Raw genomic sequence first — 24,461 nt, 5'->3', positions numbered from 1 at the left:
TGATCAAATAATGGGGTGGCCATTTCTCCACTAGGACGCAGACTTCAGTGAGGTGAGAAAACAAACATAGCTGTCTTCTTTTCCTGTGAGAGACCTGATGTAGAGATTGGATCCAGCCCAGTTTTTTTTTTTAGGGTAGAAAAATTAGGCTTTGATGTTTAGGGTTTTTTTGTTTTGTGGCAGGCACCATGTGTGAAAGTGAGATCAGGTCTTTGCCATCTGTCCCCTGTGGTGCGCTCCACTTTTGACCCTGGCGATCACCTCACATCTCCCCGTTGGCCTCGGCGGGCGAGGAGGGGTGCGAGGTTGCATCTTGTTAAAGGGTTAATGAGGTAGAACTTTGTAGCAAATGTTCGCGTCGCGCCTCCTCGAGACCGGCGTTCGCTGTTTTAACAGTTAGTCAACATAGGCTTATCTTTTTTTGGTCCTTGTTTTTTTTTTCCTTTGTGATTGTTTTGTCTCCATCTTTTATGCTAAGAGCTTTGTACTTCCTATAGATCGCCTGTCAGTCAAACACTATGACTTCCTCTTCCTTTTCTGTTAATGAAACCTGAGTTTGTTTAGGTTGTGCTCTTCTATTTGTTTCAAACAAGTAAAACAAAGCACTGCTGTCCAACCTAAAAGCCTCTATTAACATCCTACAAGATAAATCATGTGAGTTGTAGCAACCAGCAGTCAGTGGTTGAATGTAGTGCACATACTAAAGCACTTTATACTTATATTTAATATTAATATTAATAAGTACTATTGCTACAAAGTAAAGGATCTGAATATTTCTACCACTGTCAGCAGGATTGGGAAGTAACTGAGTACTTTTGCAGAATTAATTTTGAATTTTGAGGTATGCGTTCAGGGACAGTTCACACCAAAGCGCGACTACATTTCTTCTTACCTGTGTTGCTATCTAAATTGTTTTGATGTGAGTTGCAGGGTTCTGGAAAGGCTGTAGAGGTGTCTGCCTTGTATCGAATATAATGGAACCAGATGGCACACGGCTTGCGTTGTCCAAAGCGCCAAAAAGAATAGCTTTGAAAAACTCAACAGCGGTGTCTCTTTCCAGAAAACACGACCCGGCTACTCAAGATAATCCACAGACCTTGTTGTGACAGTGGGAACTATTTTCTTTCTGCCAAAGTACACCTGTCAATCATATCACCCTGCAGAAGGAAATGTGCATCTACAGCACTAACGCTAGTCTGACATTGGTAGCTTGCTGAGATTGGTTTATATCAACCCAATGCTGCTAGCTAACCTTACAGCTCAGCTGTGGAGGACACCACTGATGTTTACACACTGTCACAAGGATGAGCCTCTCATCCGCGAGTCGATGCACATGTCCTCCTGCCCACCAAAACAATCAAGGTGGATAGATAGCACCGCAGGTTAATTGTGTTTGATTTTGGGGGTGAACCGTCCCTTTAAATAAATATATCAACATCATCATATCAAAGCTTATTTGCTTTCCTGCAGAAAGTTAGTGGAGAAAATTGATGCCATTCTTATATGTCTTGTAAATATAAATCCAAACAGACAGAGACAGGCTAGTTGCCCCCCCGTTTCCAGTCTTTGTGCTAAGCTAAGCTAACCATGCGTTAACTTCATATTTAGCTGACAGACATGAGAGTGTTTCCCAATATCTTGAACTTTTTCCAAAAAATTTAACTCCACTAATAATAATAAAAAAAAAGATAACATTGGCTTTAACTTCTTGAACACATTTCCAATAACAAACATTAATGCGTTTTATTGATCCATCCAGCTTTTTCTACTTTCCCGGAAGGATTTTTTTTTTTAAATCAGCATTGTCAATCAATGATAGGAAGCAATAAAACACTTTTTTATAGCAACATCTGATATTTTTGTAGTTTACAATGTGTTTTTTGTGTCACATTTCAACAAAAGATGAGAGGGCCCCATCTCCCATCTGGATTCGCAGCAACAGTATGTTGTGCTTTTTGGCAAGTATGAAAAATCCACATCCAACTTTTGTTTTTTTTTTTCAGATGTGCGAGCTTGAGGTCGGGATGAGTTTAGTCAAGGTGATGACAAATGGGGAAAGGCGAGTGAACACGGGTTAGTGTGGGAGAGACAGAGCCATGCTACATGGGGTGCAAATATGCCAAGCATGCCCGCCAACTTCACTGATCCTCGCCTGTGATGTTCCCTGCACAGAGGGAAACCCACGGCCAGGTCCCACTCGGCAGTGTGTGTGTTTGTGTGTGTGTGTGTGAGTGAGTGAATTACTAGACTTCCAGCACGTTGAGCTACAGGTGTGAAAATTAGGTGTGAGGTTTATGTGTGATAAATTACCAACATGTGGGCTAATCGGAGCCACTCCACCTTTTTCTCTTTTCTTCTTTCTAAGGGGGGAAAAACACATTTCTCCCACAGCTTGAGTGGATTTAAGGCAGTGTAAATATTGAAATATTCAAAGTTCCAAACTTTTCCCTTCCTTCTGGGGCTGCTTCACACTGCTTTTACTTCATCTTTAGTTTGTCTTTTGGTGGTTACTGTCAAAGACTTGGGAGATTGGGGAAGAAATGGGGTGTTTCAGGCTCCTGAGCAGATTTCCATGAGATATAACAAAGACTAATCACAATCTCTACATCCACCCTTGTTACCTCCTGTGACCTCTGAAGTGAGGCATGTTTTCCCCTCAGACTACGATGAAAAACTTTTAAATATTCAGAAATTTTACCAAAAGTTTCAGAGACATTTCATAGAGCATCATTAACACTGCTTTGTCTTAATTAACTGGCTTTCCTGCTATAATGTTGATCAAGGTCCCTCCATTTTGATGCCTGGTCTGTGTAAAAAACATCAGGGAAAAACACATACAGGCGCCATCTACCTGGTTTCTTATTGGGTGTTTTCCTCCTGAATCTTAGAAGAAATCTTAAGAGCCACAGCAGCAAAAGAGTCTGGATAAGTTAAAACTGCTTGTCATAAAACAGATTTCTTCTTTTTCTTCATTTTTGGGCACAAGCTCCATCAGTTGCACATACTTCCAGGATTTCTGTATTTCTCTGATAATTTGAGTTTCCTGAAATACTTACTATATTTTGCAAACATCTTTTGGACAGTTCAGCTAATCATTTCCAAATGTGGCGTGCACCATCTCTGGACTCTCATGACTAAAAGCTATAAAACTATTTATTATACGCCATATAGTTGTGCAGCTAAAAGCCAATGTGCTTTTGGCACACATTTACAAAGAGGCCATAATTTATCAGGTCCAATCTTCACAAATCCTAGGAATGTCAAAATGTCAAGTTTTATATTGGCATACTGTAGGTATGGTGTGAGTTGCTGAGAAACGGTGGAGATGAGGAGAAAATTACTCGGGCGTTTCACAAGAACATTAACCTTTTTCTGTGAATGAGAGAATAAAGATGGGCGAGAGAGGGAGATCTAGCAAGAAACATAAACCACATGCTCGTCTTCTAATGCGTGCCCAGGGAGCGATAAAGTCCATCCTTATGAGTCACTGATGAACCCCTGTGGGGCCTCCATGCAAGTCCTTTTACACCTGCACTGATCAACCATAGCGTCCGAAACTAGTATCACTGTCAGGAGATTCAAAGACAGGTGCTGAGTGATGACCTGTGCCACTCAGCAGGAAGTGCCAGGCTGATTAAAAAAAAAAAAGAAGCAAATTTTAGGCTTTAGTCTTTTAGAATGTGTAGAGGTGAAGGGAAAATCCCACTCTGTGTGTGATGTTTCATGCATTATGTTGTGATGAAGTGTTGCAATTTACACTATTTTTTGGTGTAACCACTTTATAGCCGTGCTGTTAATATATAAACTGCACCACCAAAAATAAAGTGGGCCTTTAAATGCAGCATCACCAACAGCTTTAAAAGTGTTAAAACTGTGTTTTAGACTAGATTTTTCCTTCCCTGGAACAAAGTTTTAACCTGATTAGAGGTTTGCATTGTTTCAGTGCATTGTTTAAACTATGCCGACAATGACTGTGAGCAAATATTCTGATGTTTTCAAGGCCTGACTTGAGCTGTAAAACGTTTTATGGGGCCGCAAGCCACAGCGAAGACGTGGTGCTGTTGTTTGACCACCACATCAAGGTTATTCTCTCAGTTTTTTCTTCCTATGTGACCATAGAGCTTTCCAGAGCGGTCACACGTCTGCTATGGTCAAGGGTTTAAGCGGCCATCAGTGTGGCCTAAAGTGTTAAAAGACTGAAGCACATACCGTGAGATTAGGTCAGATAGGTCACCTTTTATTTCTAATGTTCCTCAAACAGGAATTACGAGGTCTCTTTCACATCAGGGGATCCAGATGTGGGATTTCACCCAGAACATGGGATTTGAGTCATAATCCATCATAAAGATGTTAATAAGGAAGTGAACTAACCTAGGGTCTTCATATAGAGCTGGAGAGAGTGCAGGGGTGAGAGCCATGATGAGTTCAGCTGGACAGATGGGTGAAAGGTGTTGAGAGTGTTTCCAGACTGACTCACTGTCAGTGTCTCTTTCTGAGTGGCTGCAGGTTCAGGACTTATAGGACAGAGAGATTCTCATTACACACTGCACAGCTCACATTGTCTGGATCACTGAAATAAAGCCTAGGCTACAGTTTCGCCAACTGATCTCTTTGAATGGGTTACATTTTCTTATAACGAGATGACAGAAATTGATTTGATGAGAGAAGAAATATTATTTTTCTTACAAATTGGAATTAGAGTTCATGAGCAATAAAACACACTATTGTTGATTGATTCAGTACATTCAAGGGGTTTTACTGTTACATCTCGAAAGTAGCTCAGCATTTTAGCTAGTAACAGCAGTATTTGCTGGTAGTCATGTAGCATTTAGCATTATTTTCTAATTGTACTTGTAGCTGCAGTGGCAGCTGGTCAGCAAAAGTTACAGTCATCCTTCAAAGGAATATAGGAATATTTTTGGAAATTTGCTTGTTCAATTTCTTGCAGAAATTAAGCAGGAAGAACAATATCACTCTTGCATTTGTCCGGCAAATGCAGCTGGAGCCAGCAGCTAGTTAGCTTAGCTTAGCATAATGACTAGAAACAGGGGAAAACAGATAGCCATGCTCTGTCTGAATTGATACAAAAGATCTGCGTAGCAGCATCTCATGTTCTTGCAGATTAGCCTTTTAAAAGTTGTTGGGAAGGGGTTACTGCTCTGTATATACTGTATTTACCATACAGTGGTGAGAATGGTCTCAATCTTCTCAATGAACTTTGAGAAAGAACGCAAACAAGCTTATTCCCCAAAACGTTGAACTGTCCTTAATGACAAGCACTTTGTAGGATAATGATGTGGTCACCCAGTGACTCAAATGTAGTTTTCTCACCTGCATGTGAGAAAACGACATCACAACGACAGTTATACCAGAGTAAATTACCTTGTGCTTCTGTTTTATTGTGCACTAAAAAGTGAAGCTTTAAATTGGGCCCCATTTTCCAGTTTCCCGTTTGAACCGCGGCTGCCTGTTTTACCCATTCACTATATAAACCGCTACCCTTTCAAGTGAAGGTTCACATCGCTGTGCTGCCCGTCTCGCCCGGTGGATCTGTGTCACAGGAACACTCAGGCCGGGCTAATATGTCTGACAGCAAATGTGTTTGCTCAGTCTCATGCTGCAAAATCATTATAAGCAGCAGGACTGTCCTAAATTATAAACATGTGCTTACAGTATGATCTGTTAAAGTAAACTGGGGGAAAAAACGTAGATCCTAAAACATGACCATTTCCAGCTGGAAAAGAGTCACAGGCAACTCCAACATATTTTCTGCTAAATTGGAACAGAAATGTGCCTTCAGCGCACAGGCCTGAAGTACCCCCCTCTTACCCCTTCTGTTTTTTCTCCACAGTTTTTGAGCTAAGTGCAACTTCCAGTTCAACGACAAATAAAGTCACGGGCCTGAAAAGCGGGCGGTTTGATGCCATGTTCTGTGTACCAGCTTTTAACGGGCTTGAACAACATTGAGACGGTACCACGGCTGGTGAACTCTGAGTGCCAGGGTTGACACTGTTGGCTCTCCTGCCTTTCAGCTACAGAGCGTAAGCCTGGATAGTTAGGTGGTTTCAACAGAGATCCAGAAAGCGGCTGTTGCTTCTTACGGTTTGGTCCGCCGCCCGTCGGCTGGTGGCTGCAGTGCGGCTCTGTCCCGTATCTGCCCTCTCTCTCTCTCCCAAGCTTTCTCTTTTTCCTCTTAAGTGGAGCAGCAGTAAGCTTATACCATCATTTAGGGGGAACAAGGGAGGTGGACAATAAACAATAATTGTCTCAGTGCCATGAGGAAAGCGTATAATTCTGTTGGTGAATGTGATGCTTTCCACATGAGAGCACAAATCTTCTTGACCTGCTGCTGCTATGTAACTCCAAAACTTGAGGTTTGCCGTCACCATATGACATTTATAGTTGGTAGATGTAGTGAATAAATTGAATAGCTCTTTTTGTCGTGTTACTTGATGATACCACACGTTCTTACATAGGCTGTACTGTAAGTGTCGTTTTTGAACAATGGACAGTGTAGCTGCTGGTTAGAAGCATTCGCAGTCTGTATTATTAGATTTACATACCAGGGCCCCTTGGAGAAATGGAGGAAAACTGAGAGAATAGAAACAGTTGTGTTTTAATATAAGCTCTTATCCACCGTACGCTGTGTTTGGAATTCACTGCTGCCTTATGATATTGCCTCAGCAGTCAATCCGCACATCGTTTTCAATTTAACATGCTCTTAAAACAATATCTGACAAGATAAACTAGGATCTAATCAGAACAACCATCTCACAAGCCTCTGGTATAAACCTTTGTGCCCAATATCATCAACTATTAATGTGGATAAATTTCAGTTACATTTAACTTTGGGTGACCTGCTGCACTCTTTGGGTTTTTACAGGGAGAAAAAAACCTGTAATCCTTATAAAAGTAGTGGTAACAGCTTAAAGAGGCGATGAGTGGATGGAGTTTGGCCTTGAAGAAAGTGTCTTCTGTACTCGTGGAAGCTGCCTGTGTCTGATTGAAGCAAGCAGCTGAGAGGTGAAAGAGAGGCATGCAACCACTTTTTGAAGCTTTAAAAAATCGATTGAGCAGGAGTATTTTAGCGTAACTTAATCTTATTTAGTCCATAAAACATGAAACATAAAGAAATTCTGCTAAAACCTTGAGGATTGGTTAGAACTTTTATGAAAAATCAGATATGATTTAGCATTACTTATGCTACACTATATTTCTAATGATATAATGCATTTTCTTTATGTTATTGTCTGAGCATTACAATAAAATTGTCACACTTAAAGACCTGAAAATGGTTGCAAAGTATCGGTTTTCAGCCGTGCCGATCCTAAAGCGTTTGCATCGAAGTCGGCTTCCAAGAGGCCACATCAGTGAAACCCTACGTAAGAATGTCTTCTTGTTCTCAATGTTCAGGGCTCTAAAAGAAACACAAAAATTATGTGCAATTTGCCTTGTTAGGGTTTCGGGTTGCAGAAAGTTGGAATGGGTCAATGTGAATGATTTCATGGGTAACGGTAGGTGAGTGGAAGGCAGGAAATTAGCTGGCAGTGGGTGGAACCCCCTTGTATATGTGGAGATTGTTGGCAGCCCTGAAAGCAGTCTGTCACGCTTGCTTTGGACTCATAAAAACGTACCTGAGACAGAGTTGGAGTTTCTGCTGGATCTCACTGCAGCCCTAATTGCTCTTGAGCTGCTTCAGAGCAAACCTCCCAGCAAGCCTACGGCGGTAGAATGAAAGCGCTACGCTCCAAACATGCTGTCATTGTTCATGTTGTGAGCTGTGTGACAGCTTCGCATGAATGTGCTCGATGCTCATCAGCCAATATCTGCAAGGCCATCGCTGTGTGCTGTAGATTTTATGGTCTCAATTATGAGAGTTTTTTTTTTAATTGTCAAATAGTCTCAAAGATGATGATGACCAAAACTGATTGGTCTTGGATTTTGTTGACTTTGACATTTTAGGAGTACAATTACTCACTTCTTTGGCCAGAGTTAGCTGAGAAGATTAACACCAATCTCACATCTGCACGGCAAGTATGTAGTTGAAGCTAACAGCTCATTAGCATTGTATAAAGACTAGAAATGGGTAAACAACTAGCCTGGCTCTGTTAAAGGTAACAGCATTCGCTTACCAGCATCTCTAAAGCTCAATACATAACACATTTTATATCATTTGTTTCAACTGTACAAAAACCACAATGAAAATCCACAAGTTTATTTCATGTATGGCGGGAAGCCCCTTGTTTCTATTTGTTTTGTTAAGCTAAGCTAACAGGCTGCTGGCTGTAGCTTCATATTTACACAAGACATAAGAGAGTTAAACTGAGAGCATTTCCCAAAATGCTGAAATATTCAATCTGAGTTTCCAATGAAATTCAAAATGTATTTTTTCTGTTTGTTACACGAAATCCTCCTCAGTCTGGCTGTCACAGTATATTGTTGATGGGTGACGAAGAGGATTTGTGAAGGGTCCTTCATGTGGTCCATGCAGAGCAGCAGCTCCATGCCAGTCCTCTGTCCCGTAGACATGATACATTGAGGCACTTATTAAGTCTTCGTGTTAAAAGGTCTTTGCAGAGGCTTCTTCAGCGATGTTCATATGGGCCCTGGCTTTTGTAAATACAATACTTGGGGCTCTGAGGGATCTTCAGATAGCTGTCAGAAGTGGGAACTGCGGATTTGTTTTGTTTCACGTAATATGTTTTCTGTGGTTGAAACTGTAAACGCCATCGGTTTATTGTGTGCAGGGAGTGGCACTTCCAATGGCGTGTACACTCCTCCTGTCTCAGAAAACATGCATGGTAAAACCTGGTATCCATAATCTCACAATGACCACTTTCTGTGTGGCTTTTCTACATGTCTATTCTACGCGTCTGGGTCACTTCAGTTTCAGCGTGATTGACAGAAGAAACACTGGAAGAGCCGAGGCATTAGATGATTTGCGGGGAAAGAAGAAGCCATAGAGGGCAGTTGAGCATGTGTCAAAACATGACGTGTAGCATATCTCGTAGCATTCAGATGGACTGGGTTTAAATGTGTCTGCTGTTCCAGAATGGGGAAAGACACAATATGCAAAACAAAAACCACATCCATAACTCAGAACACATCCCCCAGCACGCTAAACATACAGCTTTATGTTCCTGCCAAATTAGGTTAAGCTGCAATGATCTATAGAGTCTTCAGAACTAACACTTAACCCGTTCCCTTTTGATTTTCTCTTCTTTAGTGCCACTTAAAAACATGGCTGCTACATGCTTTTGCAAACTGTTTTCAATTTTCATGCCGTTAAAGCATGCAGAGATAAAATTTTTCGCTCACAAGAGCCTCCAGTTCCACTTCTGCTGTAACGGGGCTGTTCTTACGTTTCTCCTAGTCTCAAAAATCCAATTCATGTGAATGAGTGTTTTCTTTAAGAATGGCTGAAACCTGTTGGCAGCCGACAGATTGATGTAAAGTGCACTAGACATTATGCCGGTAGTGTAGGACGTGAGTTGGACAGCGCTGCTCCAGACACTGTGAATTGTGGCCTCCTTCCTGACATACCTGTGGCCTGAACCCCCAAACCTTTCCACAGACACACACACAAGCTAATCTCCCAAGATCAGCACCAAAAGAGTTTCTCTTCACCGTATACAGCCTTTCCTATCCCCTCCCTTGAATTTTGCACAATTTCCAGTATGTGGGATATGCTGCATTCAAATGGCGTGTGATTATATTATCCTCAATCAGCGTGCATTGCGAAATTAGCAACCAGCAAAACAAAAGTTTGACAACAAAGAGTGCGCAGGATTTTTGAGCCAGAGTCTGAAGAGACCTTTCAGTGACTATAATTTCTCTGCTGATTGACTGGCCGGTGATCTAAGATGATCACAGGCCCTGATTTTATTTTTCTATTGTCGTAAGAATAGCATTGTTAGCACAGTGTTAATAATTGTAGAGCTGAGCCCACTCGAAATGGGCTGGAGAAATAAGCTTTCCATCCTCACAGTCCCTTACTTTTGCCAACTTGGCTTCTCCTTTCTGTCAGTGTTGTGTTCAGGTTTGGCCAGGGCAGAGGGAGTAAATGTGACCAAGTTAATGTGAATGTCAGTTTGCTGTAAACACTTACAGGCTGTATATTCAACAGAAATATATGGTCAAGCATGAGGTTGCAGTTTAGGATTGACAGAATGAAACATGAGATATATTTAAGAAATGATGTTTGTGGTGTTACCTGATAGGAAAGATTAACACTTTTAATACAGCTGTAATTACTTTTCAAATAAAAATGACATTTGCTGTTTTTAGCATGTTAAGTATAATGCTGGAAGTATTTTTGCATGCAGCTATTTTTTAAATAAGAAAATATAAAAATGTGAACATAGATCAACCATTCATGCCTGCAGATTATTTGAGCAATTTCTGTGAAGCACATTTCAAACCTACCTCAGAAAGTCAGAAAAACAGCTGCACACTTGTACTTTGGCCAGTTGTAAACTTGATAAACAGCGCATGTGTCCAACAAGTAGAGGCAGCTGACCCTGAAGATGTACTGAAATGAGAGACAACCTGCGTTGGCACAAGTGAAATAAGAAATAATATCTCAGACACTGGACATTTGAACATAGGACGCAGTTTTCCATCTGAGAACTGGAAGAGCCGAGACCAGTCATGATTCGGGGTTTTCATTTCTCCTTCATGTCTTACTGAGCGAGTGCCGACTGGAGATGAACTATCACCGGCGCGCGTGATGGATGGGCTCGGAGAGCACACCCCGGCGCTGCTGTGATCGATGGGGTGTCGCTGTAAGCCTCATCCCTAAAGACCATCAGAGACACATTCTGATTAGCACTTAATCTTACTTCCATCCACCCTGGCTTCAGGAGAATGAGTGTAGCTCGGCGGAGCCAGCGCACCTCTCTGAGGACTGCCTCCCAGCACTCCAACAAAAGAAATGAAAAAAGATGGGCCTGACATCCGCTGACTGATTTTTTACATGATTACAAACTGATGCTTGCACTGGGCCCACTTAGCGCTCGCTTTCGTCTGGGTGAATCTGTTCGGAGAAATGTAATATGCAGATCCACGGCCAGTAAAGCAGGCGTGCTCTGCTCTGTCTCTCAGGGTTTGTCCGGTTTGCTGCACGGTGTTTTATTAAGCATTGTGGTAGGTCGCTCAGTTTGAGCGCCGCTGTTACCCGGTCCCTGCTTGTGATATTTAAGACTTGGCTTACACCAATTGAAGTGTCTCTCGTTCGGAGAGATTGGATTCGCCCAAGGACATTTTCCTGTAAACGGGGGACGCTAAGGAGTTTACACTGAAAGTCACTTACTGTGGAACGGACTGTCTTTTTACTGGCTGCCTTTGTCTTCCGTAGGCAACTCGAGCCGAGGCCTGAGCCACTGTGGTTTTGGGGGCTTTCATCGGCTGTCTCAACACAATCGTTCAGGAGGCCAGCTCTGACCAGAATTAATGCAATATTCACATTCATAACCAATCAGCATTCGAACATTGAGAGGGGAGCCAGAGTTTGCATGAATGACAAATTGTTGAATTGAACATATTTACTATGAATTAGAGAATATCCTGCTGATATATCTATTATGGTTGTTTTGGTTTTATTCCTGTGCTCGGGTTGTCTTCTGCTGGTCAGCCCTCCCACAGTTGAGTCCGCTGCCTCAAGTTCACCCTGTCCTTGTTCTCGGGTGAAGCCGGGGTCGTTCACAGATGAGTGACGATACAATGATCTATGATAATTCTGCTGCTTGTTACAGTACATAGTACAGAATAAACTTCTGAACCTTATCTCGTTGTGCAATGTAATGCTATGATACACATGCGGAATGGACAGAAGTGGCTGTGTGAGGAACGAAAAAAGGACTTGAAATAGAAGTTCAAACTGCCTGTTTTCTCTCTTCAACACACTCGACCGATCGCCGCGTGAAGCAAGTTACAGAAAACTGGTGAAGGCAGTGGTGTATTGGCATCAGAAAAGCGTGTGGGGAGGGGGTTTCAGATACTGTTTGACCATCCAGCAAGCACTTCAGTTGAAGTATACTGACACGTCTTATTAATCGCCTTTGTTGTTTACTCCTCTGTGTTTGTCCTACAGCTAGCTATGGAGCGTACCCCATCTGTAAAGGCTGCTCGGTGTGCTCCAGGGACAACGGCTGTGTAAACTGCCAACCCAAACTCTTCCTGTTTTTGCGGAGGGAGAGGATGAGGCAGTACGGGGAGTGTCTTCACGACTGTCCGGCCGGATACTACGGCATGCGCAGCCCCGAACTCAACATGTGCTCCAGTAAGTCGTCTCGAGCTCAACCCAGCTATCCTCCCTCACACTCCGCCGCCGCCCCTCCATTTCCCACACCGCTGACTTCCCCCTTCCTTTCTCAACACCCCACCTTCCCCAGACACACATACACATTCCCTCAACATCCCCTTTTCCCACAACACGTGATTTATTGTCAATTACCCAGAGGAGATGCACATACCTCGCATTTTGAACGGCTCATCCGTTCACACAGGTGGATGTAAGTAGTGAAGCCTCGCCTCCCTCGGGATTCAACACCGAGCTCCAGCGAGGATGAGCGCTGTTTCTCATTTCTCTTTAACGCTCCCCTTAGACTTGAATTACCAGCCATCCTGTTGTCACTAGGAAGGCATGAAATCCAGGTGCAAATGCAGTCAAGATGCACTTTAGATTCAGCCATACGTACTCCAGAGAGGTGTATCGCCGCATTCAGAGCAACATGTAAAAACAAGGCCTTTTGGCAATGCCCTTCGATGTCATCCGACCTATGAAGGTGATTATACAGTATATTAACATTGGGACATGAAGCTAGCTTCTTTCGTTGACAGTCTGCAGCGGCTTGTGGATTGAGACTTTTACCAGACAGTGTTATTTCTTGGCAGCCAAAGTAGTTTTTGACTTTGAACAGAAAGCCAGTCACAGCTGAATTGTCCAGATCCTCCGCAGACAACTGTATGTTCAATGAAGTTCGATGAGGAAAAACAAAGCATCAACTCTTAAGAATAGGAGTGTATTAAGAGGAAGGCAGACACGATCTCGTTCTAATCTTCTCTCACATCAAATCATATTGGATGTTTTGCGAACAGCCACCTCATTGTTGCACATATTACTCTTGTGGACTGTTTTGTAGAAAACATTGTTTTGGTTTAATAACTTGAATCAGACCACACCTTCAGTTTCACACACTCTGAATTATGTTTTACTATCAAAAAAAAACCCCTCCAACAATAACAGTGAGAATTGAAATGTCCTCATGATTCTCGTTAAAGAATAACTCCAAAATCCAATTAATGAAATGTCTCCCACTCCTCCTTATGTAGCACCCGATCTCATAACCTTATTTTAACATGGAATATGCTCTGAGAGAGAAAGGGAGAGAGAGAGGGGGAGAGAGAGAGAGAGAGAGAGAGAGCCTTTATAGGTTTACATGGAGCCCGAGGTGTTGGCTGAGTGTTTCATATGAAAACCGAGAGGAACTTGAACTCATTTGGTTCCCTGAGCCAAACGCCTGACAGATGCACTAAAATGAAGCCCCAGAGGAGGGTGTCCGGACCTTTAGGCCCGACAACGTGAACATGCAGCAACCGCAGGAAGAAAAAAAAAAAAAACATTCTGCTTACCCATTCACTGCCGACCTAGATGCAAGCACATCCAAGGGCTCTATTCGATTATGAAAATGAAAAGCATGTTAAAGCTGCACCAGCCAACTTTGGTAGTTGCTTCCCCTACATGGTTGAGAACACTGAAACTTCAGTAATAATTGTTTGAAAGTAATAATTATTAGTACATAATTAGCAACACATTTTTGCACCAACAAGTAGCATCGGACGGAACAGCTGCTTTTTCCACTCGACTCGTTTGCTGTCTTACCGGGAGTTAGATGAAGGCTTTATATCCTCTCTGTGCATTCAGTTGACAGATATGGTGCAGTGTGTGTTAGCCTGGCGTAGGTGTGCAGATGTAGTTAGCCTCTAATGAGAAAAATGTGCCTCCTGCTACTCAAAGTTGTCTTATTTTGGACGTGACGTGTCACGTAAGCAGGTTTTTTGCCTGTTACACTGACTGTGTGATAACTAAGCTGGTAATGCAGGGTTTGAAAGTGCAGGCTGTGTGTACTGTCACTGAATTAATGAACTGGATCCTTCTAACTCCAGGATCACCGATACACATTGATTTGGTTGATTTATTTTAATGTGAATTGTAAAAACACAGATGAGGTTGCTCTGCTGTGTCATGTGGCCAACAGTGAGGTATTTATTTTCATCATTTTTAAACAACTTGTGCTCAGTTTTATGTAGTTTTCAACTGTTGGATTGCCATGTAGAGAAGACAAAATAGATCAGCCCCATAAAAATAGAGATGATGTCCTTCCGTGCTCAGTGCAGCAGCTCCAGCTGATGATAATGGACTCGCTCAGCTGAGGGCGGCAGACGTGTCACGCGGCGCCCCATGTATTTCAGCCGTTAGCTGGCTTGCTTATGTTAGCCTACATTACGGTTAGCCTACAGTCAGGAATCACTTGTCGGGATCATTTCTTCAAGTATCTTGTCCAACACTGTTCTTGAGACAGTGGAGGCCAAAGATATTCAGGATTTTATCTTGTTTGTTTCTCGTGATAGAAGGAAAAGATTTGCAAAACAGCGTCAATAGCAAAACATCAAAATTCCTCTTTAGCGCATAAGGTCAATCTATGTGATAACATTTTCCTCTCTTGTGTCATTTAGGCTGATATGTTTTTCAGAAAAATCTCGTCTACAGCAGTTTTAACCAGTAACAGCCTATTTTTATGACTCAGAGAAAATCAGAACAGAAGGACATCTTGTTCTCTGGTTAAAAGCCTTTTTTTTTTTTTTTTTTTGCTTTAACCCTGCTATCCTAACCACTGTATTCCCATGCCGGGTGAATTTTGACTTTAACCGATCCTGATGTGTGGCAAGTTAATCTGAATCCCTCTCCTTACCAACTGCTCATAGAACAACATCTTGTATTGTCACGTAGCATCAGATCTCCGAGCGAGACCTACTTTGATGTGATCGCTGCTTCAGTCACGGCTCTCTAATCCAGTTTCCTATTTGACCCTCATTCTTAGCTGTGCTCCACATGTCATTTTCACTAAACAGTTCACTTCAGACCTCCATAAACGGATATTTTGCCGGGTTGGAAGCTAATCGTCGGGTCAGCGACTGTTATTTGTGCGTTGACACAGGCAGCTGGTATGCAAGAGCTCAAAGGCGCAGTGGACAAATGACAGTGAGAGGGTTCTACGCCGGCATGGTCAGAGCTGCTGTGGGCTCCTGGTTTCCAGAGAGGCCTGGAACGTGGCATTAAGTCTCTGTTATCATGAGCTTTTTAAACACAGTCTCTGAAATCACTTAGAGAGCAGCTGCTTATTATTACAAGAGAGTTTGTCTGTGTGATCTTATCTCATTCAAGAATTTCTTCTGCGGACTGCCCGGGTTAAGGAAAACTAGAGTATGTAGCCGTATATTGTAGACCTTCTACTTCACTTGACCTGCACGTCTTGGACTTTGGGAGCAAATACAAGAAACAGGAAGTCTGGACACAATTTTTTTTTTTGCTTTCTTGTAATGAATTACAAAAGAAAATTGAGCAATAGGATCATTTTCAGTTGTGCAGTTTGGAAACATGTAAAGAAATCTGCATTCATGGCTGGTTTCAGAGGCTTTAATTTTAGAGGATCCACTCAATGCTGTAGTTACAACATTTCCAGCCCACTATACCGTAATTCAGAATCCTAATTTATCGGCTTTGCCATACATAACCTACCAATTTCTCAGGGCTACTTGAGAAACTGTGCCTCACTTGATGAATTTAGATTTAAAGCTCACTGTTCTGGGGGTTTTTCCCCAGACGCAGAGAAAATAACACCATAATTAGAGCCAAAAACAATGGGAACTATATACTTTCCGCAATGTAACATAACTGGAGGCCCATTTACAGCTACACTTCAGCTGGATTCCAAAGAGTCCCCAGACATGGGAGCCACAGTGTTAACTACCATGACTGAGATGTACTGTTGCTGGTTCGTTTGCAATGCCTTTTTGTTGCATAATACCTTTCTGAGTGTCCATATATTATGTTCCTGGGTCCCTGCTTTGCAAGACCTCCTTTCAGCAGCTAATGGGCAGTTGATATGAGCCATAAACCATGTGTAGTAACTCCAGTGTTATCCACAGGGCTCCTTATCAGCCGCCCAGAAGAGCCCCACACCAGTTTCTGTGGGTGTCAACCCACTGCTCCACAGGGAAGATTTGTAGCAACGGTCGTACAGTGTGCTGCTTTATTACAGCCAAAGCTGTGTGAATGCGGTGCAGTCATGCTCTCGCCTCAGTCACATTTCACAATACCTCGGTTTTAACATACATTCCTAAGCCAAAGCATATTTTGTCATTTTGTATCGCAAGCAAGCTCTCCGGCTGGAAGAATTATGAGCTGAAAGGCGACTGTCAGAGCTGTCTTTTTACAGGGAGAGTGTTGAGAGGGTTAGCATGGGAGCAGGGCTACATTCAAAACGTACTCCCTCTGGGCGTATTATGGACCCCCCACTGCTACACACACATACACAAGCTCTAGCCACCAACCCAATTGCCTTACCCCACTGCAGTGGGTTTTAAAACACTTAGAAACCCCGGCCGCGTTTGCTGCCAACCGACACCCGGTCTGATCAAGGCCTGAGATTGCCAATATCCGGTGTGTGGTTTAAATATCACAGCTCATTCAGTGCCAGCGTCATGTGCCACAGAGGCTCTTCTGTCAAAGGTAATTTTTGTCAGTTGCGATTTCTTTCTTACTGCACTTCTTGGACTGCAGGAATCTGTTACCAGATCCCATTGTTGTATTTGTTGCTGCTATGTCGCAGTAAATTAGGGCAGGAAGTAGAGGGTGATTGGATTGGATTTTCCAAGATTGTTTGAGGTAAAAGTACATCATGGGAATTTGTTGGGTTGGAGATGGATAAGAGCCATACATGATGGGTCTCAGCCTAATGGGTACGAAGGCTGTGTAAAGGCACTAACGTGAGTTTTGCAACTTTTCGTTGGCAGCGCTGGCAGCTGTCGCTCCTGCTCTGCCTCTCTGTGTCTTTCATTCAAGCTCGCTCTTTCTCGCTCTTATTCTGAGCTTGTGGGTATTTCCATTGCACAGTCTAACCAACAAAAAGACCAGTTGCTTTTGGCCTTTGAGCTTTACCAAGGGACATTTAATCATCACAGCTTTACTAACTGCACTTTCAGATTTGCCAGACAATACAATAGACCCACCAAACCAAGCCCTGCTCCCAGGACGTTAGGAGTTCAATTGGCTTTTTTCTCAAAACACTGTGTAATTGTGCATGCTGCAGTGTGAGTGGAAGAGCTGTCTGTACTTGACCACTGTCTGAAGCCTGAGCTGTCTGTGTGTATGCTGGAGCTGGCTGAGCAGATACAGAAGCGGATCCTGGTGTATCACAGACTGTGTTCCTTGGATTGAAGAAGCTGGGAGGACCGCTGACACATCTGTCATCCCCGTCTCTCTCTGGGAGATGCTGATTGACAGGAACACCACCTCTGCTTCACCTGGCTCTACACCGGCGTGTGGGGAGCACCCATGTGGAAAAAACAGCATGGAGAGAGTTGGGACGAACATGGCAGCTCTGGCCTTTGCCATGAACTCCTGCCATCCGCAGCTCCACACGACATGGCTGGGTGGCAGCGAGCAAGCCAGAGCTTCCATGTCAGCCAAACCCGGGGCCTAGAGAGTAGGTCAGAGCTGTTCGACTCGGCTTGGAGGCGAAGAATGGAAAAATGGGGCTGTTTTCCCCCTCACACTGCCAGGCCTTTTACGACATGGACACTCCTGCTGCGCAACATCGGGTCTGGTTAGCTTTCTGAAAGAGGCTGAGACTCTCGGTACAAACCCACCTCCCAAGATCAGATAATGTAAAAGACCCCGTCTGGAACCTGAGAGACTCATCAATCTTTACACAGAGAATATTCATTAAAATGAATAGAGTGATTACACATGATGCTGTCAGCCTGTGGAGGACCAGCAGTTGACACAAGGCATTGAGTGTCCGTGATAAAATCGGTGGGTTCCTTATCCAGACCACAGCAGATGTGCCATTAGATCGCAAGTAACGCTCACTGACTCATGTCTCAACTTCAAATGCACTTGACATGCAAACCACAGAAGACACTTAAGTGCAAAATCAACAAAAAAAAATAAAAGTAGAGCAGCGATGCGTGTAACGGTGCAGTGCTGATCTCTTCAAATCGTGCAACCTCGGTCACTTCATTGGCAGCTTTTGAAATTCCTCTCAGAGCTGAAACATAAGGCTTTTCCTCCTGTGTTCATAATGTTCCTCACAGCCAGATCCAGGCTTGGAGATAATGATGATAATACGTTTAAGTCTCAGGAACACTGGGCCTTCAATGGGATCTGATGACCTCATTATTTCTCATTAGTCTCCCTGAGGCACCTAGATGAAGACTTTAAAGGTGGTCCAGAGGTTAATCCTGCAGGGAGAATGAACCCGCTCCCCTGTATCTGTTTCTGGAGCTGCAGGACTCGGCCAGTGATCAGTGGAGGAGCTTCTCCAGTGTCACAGATAGCCCCCGCCGTCGCAGATAGCCTTTTACCAGATAACTGGACAGAGGGATGAATGTCTGTCACGGTGATCCCTGCCGACCCACCTCGTTCTCTGATGACCTCCGACCCTTCAGCTGTGCCTCCCTGCATTCTAACTCCCATGGAGCCACATTGATGTGTCATCCACCTCCTCCATCTCTCAGAGTGACATTATTACTTATCTTCTATTTAGAAAACAAGATTTCCAAGCATCTGAGCCGTCGCCTTTTACCATACTTGAAATTGAAACCAACGGCGACATTTAAATCAAAAACCTTGTCAAGTGCTACTGCTGCTGCTGCTGCGAGGATGCAATATTTTGCACATCTGCGTTGCTCGTATTTACTGTCAATAACTGAGGATTGCACAACAACCCCAGTGCTTGAGAGTACTGCCAGATGTTCTTGTTCCCCCTCTTGCTCTTTTATTTTTTTTGTTTGAGAGCTAAAAGTTTCTCAGGTGATGACAGGCCTGGGAAGTGTGAAGGCTAAAAGACAGCTTTGTGCTTTCCAATTAGCCTGGTGATTTATTAGCCTGCTCCCGGTATTGGGCTTGTCTTGTATCAAACCCAAGCCTGACTGATTCAGTTTCACCCAGAAAAGAAGTGGATGAGAGGCAGAGAGCTAAAAAAAAGAGCAACAGAATGCATTCATACCTCCCTTAGACTCACACATTCCACACCAAAATCTCTACAGCACTGCGTAGCTCCAGAGATCCAAGACATACAGCATGTTGAGATGTGAGATAAAATGGAGCAAAAGTAATACCTAGATGAGCTAAACAATATCATGTGACTGAATAGATGGAAACGATGTGAGAACACAGGAAATTACCAAAGAGATCAGTGATTTCTGGTCAGTGTATCTGCATTTTTCAGAATGTGGAGTACAGCTTCATCGCAGAGCGGGTCTATCTCCAGCCATATCTGATTGGTATGTGTGTGTTTGTGCATGTGCGTGTGTGTGTGTGTATCCATGGTTTGTTTAGACTGGTCGGGAAAGCGTGAGATCAGAGTGAGTGGGCAGAGGCCATACTTTAGGGTTCAAAGTAAAGCGGGGAGGGACCCCCTCGTTTTGGAGGAATGTCGTGGAGGAGGCCTGATGGTTAGCTGGAGATGGTGTAATTAAGGGGTGTGATTGTGAGAACCTTCCCTTCCCCGGGCCCTGCAAGGGTCACAGATAAAAGAGCAATCCTCAGCCTCCGTCGCTCTCGCATGTGGAAAATCACAGTAACGCAGGTTTACGCGAGAAGTGCACACGCGCTAATTCATGGTTGCGTGCCTGTGCGAGATGCAGTCAGAGTAGCAGATGACACCCTACCTGGGAAGCCCCCCGCAAGCCGGGGGAGACGGTGGCTGCAGGTTATAGATTGTGGTTCCCACACACTGGAAGCCTATTGGGCATTAGGGCCACATAGAGCATCTGAGGAGCATCATAAATTAGACATCTCTGGGAGGCTCCTTCTAATCATGTGAGCCTGTGCGTCGCCCTGTTGGTGTGGTTGTAGTAATTTGGTCCTGCCTGATGTGCTATTTGCAGAGTAAGAGCTTGATGACACATCGCCGTGCACTTCTTTGCGCGGCGCTGTGTGACATGCGCAGTGGCAGGGTGTGGCGTGGGAGGATAAGTGTGCTGTTGTGTTTGCTGACTAAATGCATCAGCATTTGTTTGGCTAGGTGGCACAAAATGTTGTTGTCCCCCACGCCTCACCCTTCACTAACCCACCTTCCGCCCTGTATATCTTAACCGAAACTTAGCGTTGTGCTCATGAGCCATCATTCACACATGAATGAAAAGCTTAAAATAATCCTCAGTTATGCAAAGATTGGAACAATGTGCAGTGATAAGATAGCGTATTAAGGAAACTATTTAGAGCCCTAATGGGATGTGTTCTTCCTGTTGCAGCACACCATTAGTTGAAAACATGTGAGCTTGAGTGTTTGTGTCCAGACCGTTAGATGTTGATGCATTTTGTTGAAAGAGGTCAGCGTGACTTGATTTCTCACCATCCCTGCTGTTGTGTTTTCATGCTGTTGATTTGCTCACTCTAAACAAGAACAGGAAGATAAAAGAAAAATCTCTGTCAGGCAAAACACTGTCTGAAATACACTTGAGCCCTGGAGAGAAATGATTCACAGGGCATCAACGGCGTTTTTTGCGGCAGAGACAGTATAATCCTCTCGAGAGCCCCCTTCCCCAAACCCCTTAGCTTTCGATCAACTCCAGATGAGAGGGCTGCTCAGACCCTGATGAGTCTCCTTTTTCTCTCCTTCTTCCTCCAGGGTGCAGAATAGAGAACTGCGAGTCCTGCTTCAGCAAAGACTTCTGCACCAAGTGCAAGTCAGGTTTTTACCTACACAAAGGGCGCTGCTTTGACAAGTGCCCCGAGGGCTTTGCCCCGCTGGAGGACACCATGGAATGTGGAGGTATGTGAAACAACTATGTACAACAATGAAAGAAAATCAAGTTTCGAGAGAGTAAACAACCTTGTCTTTCACACCTTTCTTCACCTGTACACAGTATTCTATAATTTCTCAGTTGGTCCGCATATCTTGGACTTGGAAAACAAACGGTTCAACTGGGACCACACACACGGAGGTTATGGCACCCCAGTAAAGCTCCCTCACCCTGCATTAAAGCTTGACCTGGGGTCTTTGAGTTGCCTCTAAATGGCGCTCCGCTGTGGTTTCACTGCACGTCACTTTGTCTGTGTGTCTCTGCAGAGGGCTGTGAGGTGGGCCAGTGGAGCGAATGGGGATCCTGCACCAGGAGAAACAAAACCTGTGGCTACAAGTGGGGTCTGGAGACCCGGACGCGGCACATTGTAAAGAAACCACCCAAGGACACAATACCCTGTCCCACCATCGCTGAGTCCAGGATGTGCAAAATGGCCATGAGGCACTGCAGGAGAGGTAAGGATGGTGTACAGCCATACGTTGATGTGTGTGAGAGATACTCTGTCTGTCAGTCCCAACTCCATGTTCACTTCACTCCACTCTGGTGAATATTAAAGAAAACAGCCCACTTATCCCGTAGGAAAACTCTTTCCCCCCTCTCAGAGTACCACCTGTTTCATGTAACCCTTGTACCTGACACTCAGCCTTGTTTTTTCACCGTCTGCGTTTTTGAGGTGCACAATGGTGTTTCCGTGCATGAAATATCAGTATTTTTCCATGGCGGCCTTGTTCAAGCCAGCTCTCTTTCTGAGGTATATTTTTCCTCGCTCTCTCCCATCTCCCTTCCCCTCCTCAGTGGAATTCTTAAAAGTACGAACTGCAGGTTTCCTCAAAGGCCGTCTCTGTTTCCTCCTGTCAGCTTGAGAGATATTTGCGGTGCACACAGCATGTATGTCAGGCCATTAAATGAGAAGTCAAATCTGGAATTTCTCTGTGTGTGAATACAGCTAAGGGAAATATTTTTTTCAAAAAGTAAACCATTTCTCTCAGACGGTCCAAACACACCATTTGGGGTGATGGCCTCAGTTAGCAGTGCTTTTAAAATAAATGTCTTTTCCCTTAATGTACTTTAACATCTCTCATAAACTTTGGATTAGGATAGGCCAAGTGTAAATATTTAATTCACCAAATAAGGAAGCAATTACAGTGGCAGATATCATTCAGGCTGTCAAAAAAAGAGAAACACTGTTTAACAGAACGAGGAAAATATTAGAACCTCGAGGATTTTTCTCCATGTTTGGCCTGGAGTGTTGAATGGGAGGATCGTTTAGTGAAGTGGTGAAAGAGTAAATAAACTTGAAATAAACCCTGATAGTTTCTCATATTTCAGGACGACCAAGGCAGCCGCTGCTCTCTGGGCTGGAAACTGTGATTCCATGGGGCATGTAGCTCCTAAGCCCCTGTCCTGTTTGTCGGGGAAATTCTCCCCCACCCCCACGCACCTCTTCATGACTTTGCCATGCCTGCTTGACCTTTTCCAAGAAACTTTATGACCTTCTTTAATTAAAATTTGGCATTGTTGTGCATGGTTACTGCCGTTAATTATCTCAAGCATGAAGTCACTGATGGGAAATTGTTGTGAAGTCTAAATTGAGTGCATAGCAGAGCCATTCTTCTTTAGACCTTTAGAGACTGACAGCAGACTCCCCATGTCCATTTACTTAAAGCTACTGTTCCCTGGTGATGCGGCTGTTACAAACCTCAGTACAGTTCCCGATCCAATGACTGAGTTAGGTCTCAGAGGAAGATCAGTGGCCTCAGCTGTGTGTAAAAGTGTCACTGCATGAGCATCTTAGGACTCTCTGGGCTTGTGAAGTGCCACGGTGGCCCGTTTAATAAAGGTAAATTTCAGACTTCGGCATGTGTTCCTCATTCCCCACCTCTCGACCGCTAGTGAAAAATCCCCACTTGGCAAAAACCAGTGAAACGCAACACTCTTCAGTTCAAATAAATACAACGTAAAAATATAAGCCACTGAAGTGAGATCCAGCGCCGTCGCATGGGAGCTCGACCGACTGGCATTGTAAAATAATCACTTCCCGTGACTGATAATAAAGCACAGTCCAATGGGAGGAGAGGCCACCTTCTGAAATGCAGATGACGAGGAAGTGGAGGTTCAAAAAAGTGCTGCAGTCTGGCCTCATCATGAAACACCTTCCCAGGCGACCGTTTAAATTAATACAAATTTCAAGAACTATGCTTGCCATAGATCCCCAGTAAATATGATCTTTAAACAGCTTTCGAAAAACTGACCTCAACGTATGGATTTTATAATCACAAGAATATATAGAAAGAGAGAGAGAGAGAGAGAGAGAGAGAGAGAGAGAGAAGTGCTTATATTATAGTGATCACCTGTAACTTAAGACTTTAGTCTAAAAATGAACATTTTTATCAGCTCTTCTCACTGGACACCAGACACCGATGTTTAGGATAAGCATAGGATTATGTAACTGCAGGCCATGACGATGCTGTGGATTAAACAGAGACAAAGGAAACAGCATGTAGGTATACACTATTTATGGAAATGCTTATCTGATCACCCTGGCTTGCATTTCTACATATCTACGTATTTAAATTACACTGGATGTCACCGAAGGATCCTTGCCTCCCAGCTTAGCCACGGCGCACAAGGACAGCTCAAATGATCTTCTTCTTTTCCCCGTGTCGGCAAAGATCTAATCCCCACGTAAAACACACACAAGCAGAGAAAGCAAAGCCCAGATAATGTCAAAAGGAGAGGCAATTTCACAGCAAACATGACGAGTTGTGTAAACCGTGTCTGATGTGTTCCGTACAAGTTGCAGATCAGTGTAAACACCGTATATCATTTGCACTGCTGGGATTCATTTGCTGTTCTCAGCCGGTGTTTGCCAGCAGTGTTCTGATAACACACTCACAAAAATGGCAGGGAAAGACTGTGTGGAGACCTTGCACAGACAAAATATGTGGCGGTACACTGTTATAAAGGCTATCTCCATCCAACTGTCAAGCTAATTTTAAGCAATCTTTTCAATTTTGGTAAAAAAATTATATGGGAATTTGATAAATTTCCACCAGCAGGGTTGGATGGAATATTGAGGAAGTATTCTCTGCGGAATATTTCTGCACTGGATTATGGAAATGAAGTGCATGCATATGATAATGCAGGAAGGCTGTAGTGAACAGATAGTTTACGAAAGCAATTTGAAAGCATCTGCTGCCATATTGAACTGATTGACCTGCCTGCTTGTTTTTGGCAATAAGATTAAACAACTGCACCATTACTTATTTGGAAAAGCTGCTCCCATTACTACTAATCATATTACTACCGAAAATTTCAGGTGATTAGAAAACCTTCCGTGCAATATAGATGAAAATCAAATTCTACCA

At 43.6% G+C, this 24,461-nt stretch overlaps 1 protein-coding gene across 1 annotated transcript in view; it reads left to right on the top strand.

Moving 5' to 3' along the window:
- Positions 1-24,461, top strand: part of rspo2 (R-spondin 2) — a 54,599-nt gene that overhangs the window by 10,790 nt on the left and 19,348 nt on the right. The window contains exons 3-5 of the mRNA XM_041943133.1: positions 12,092-12,280; positions 20,919-21,062; positions 21,360-21,548. Coding sequence (XP_041799067.1) covers positions 12,092-12,280; positions 20,919-21,062; positions 21,360-21,548 — 522 coding nt within the window. The remainder of the gene's footprint in view (positions 1-12,091; positions 12,281-20,918; positions 21,063-21,359; positions 21,549-24,461) is intronic.

Source organism: Chelmon rostratus, chromosome 8 (assembly GCF_017976325.1).
Source record: "Chelmon rostratus isolate fCheRos1 chromosome 8, fCheRos1.pri, whole genome shotgun sequence".
Classification (NCBI taxonomy): domain Eukaryota; kingdom Metazoa; phylum Chordata; class Actinopteri; order Chaetodontiformes; family Chaetodontidae; genus Chelmon; species Chelmon rostratus.
This window is presented reverse-complemented; position numbering and strand designations above follow the sequence as displayed.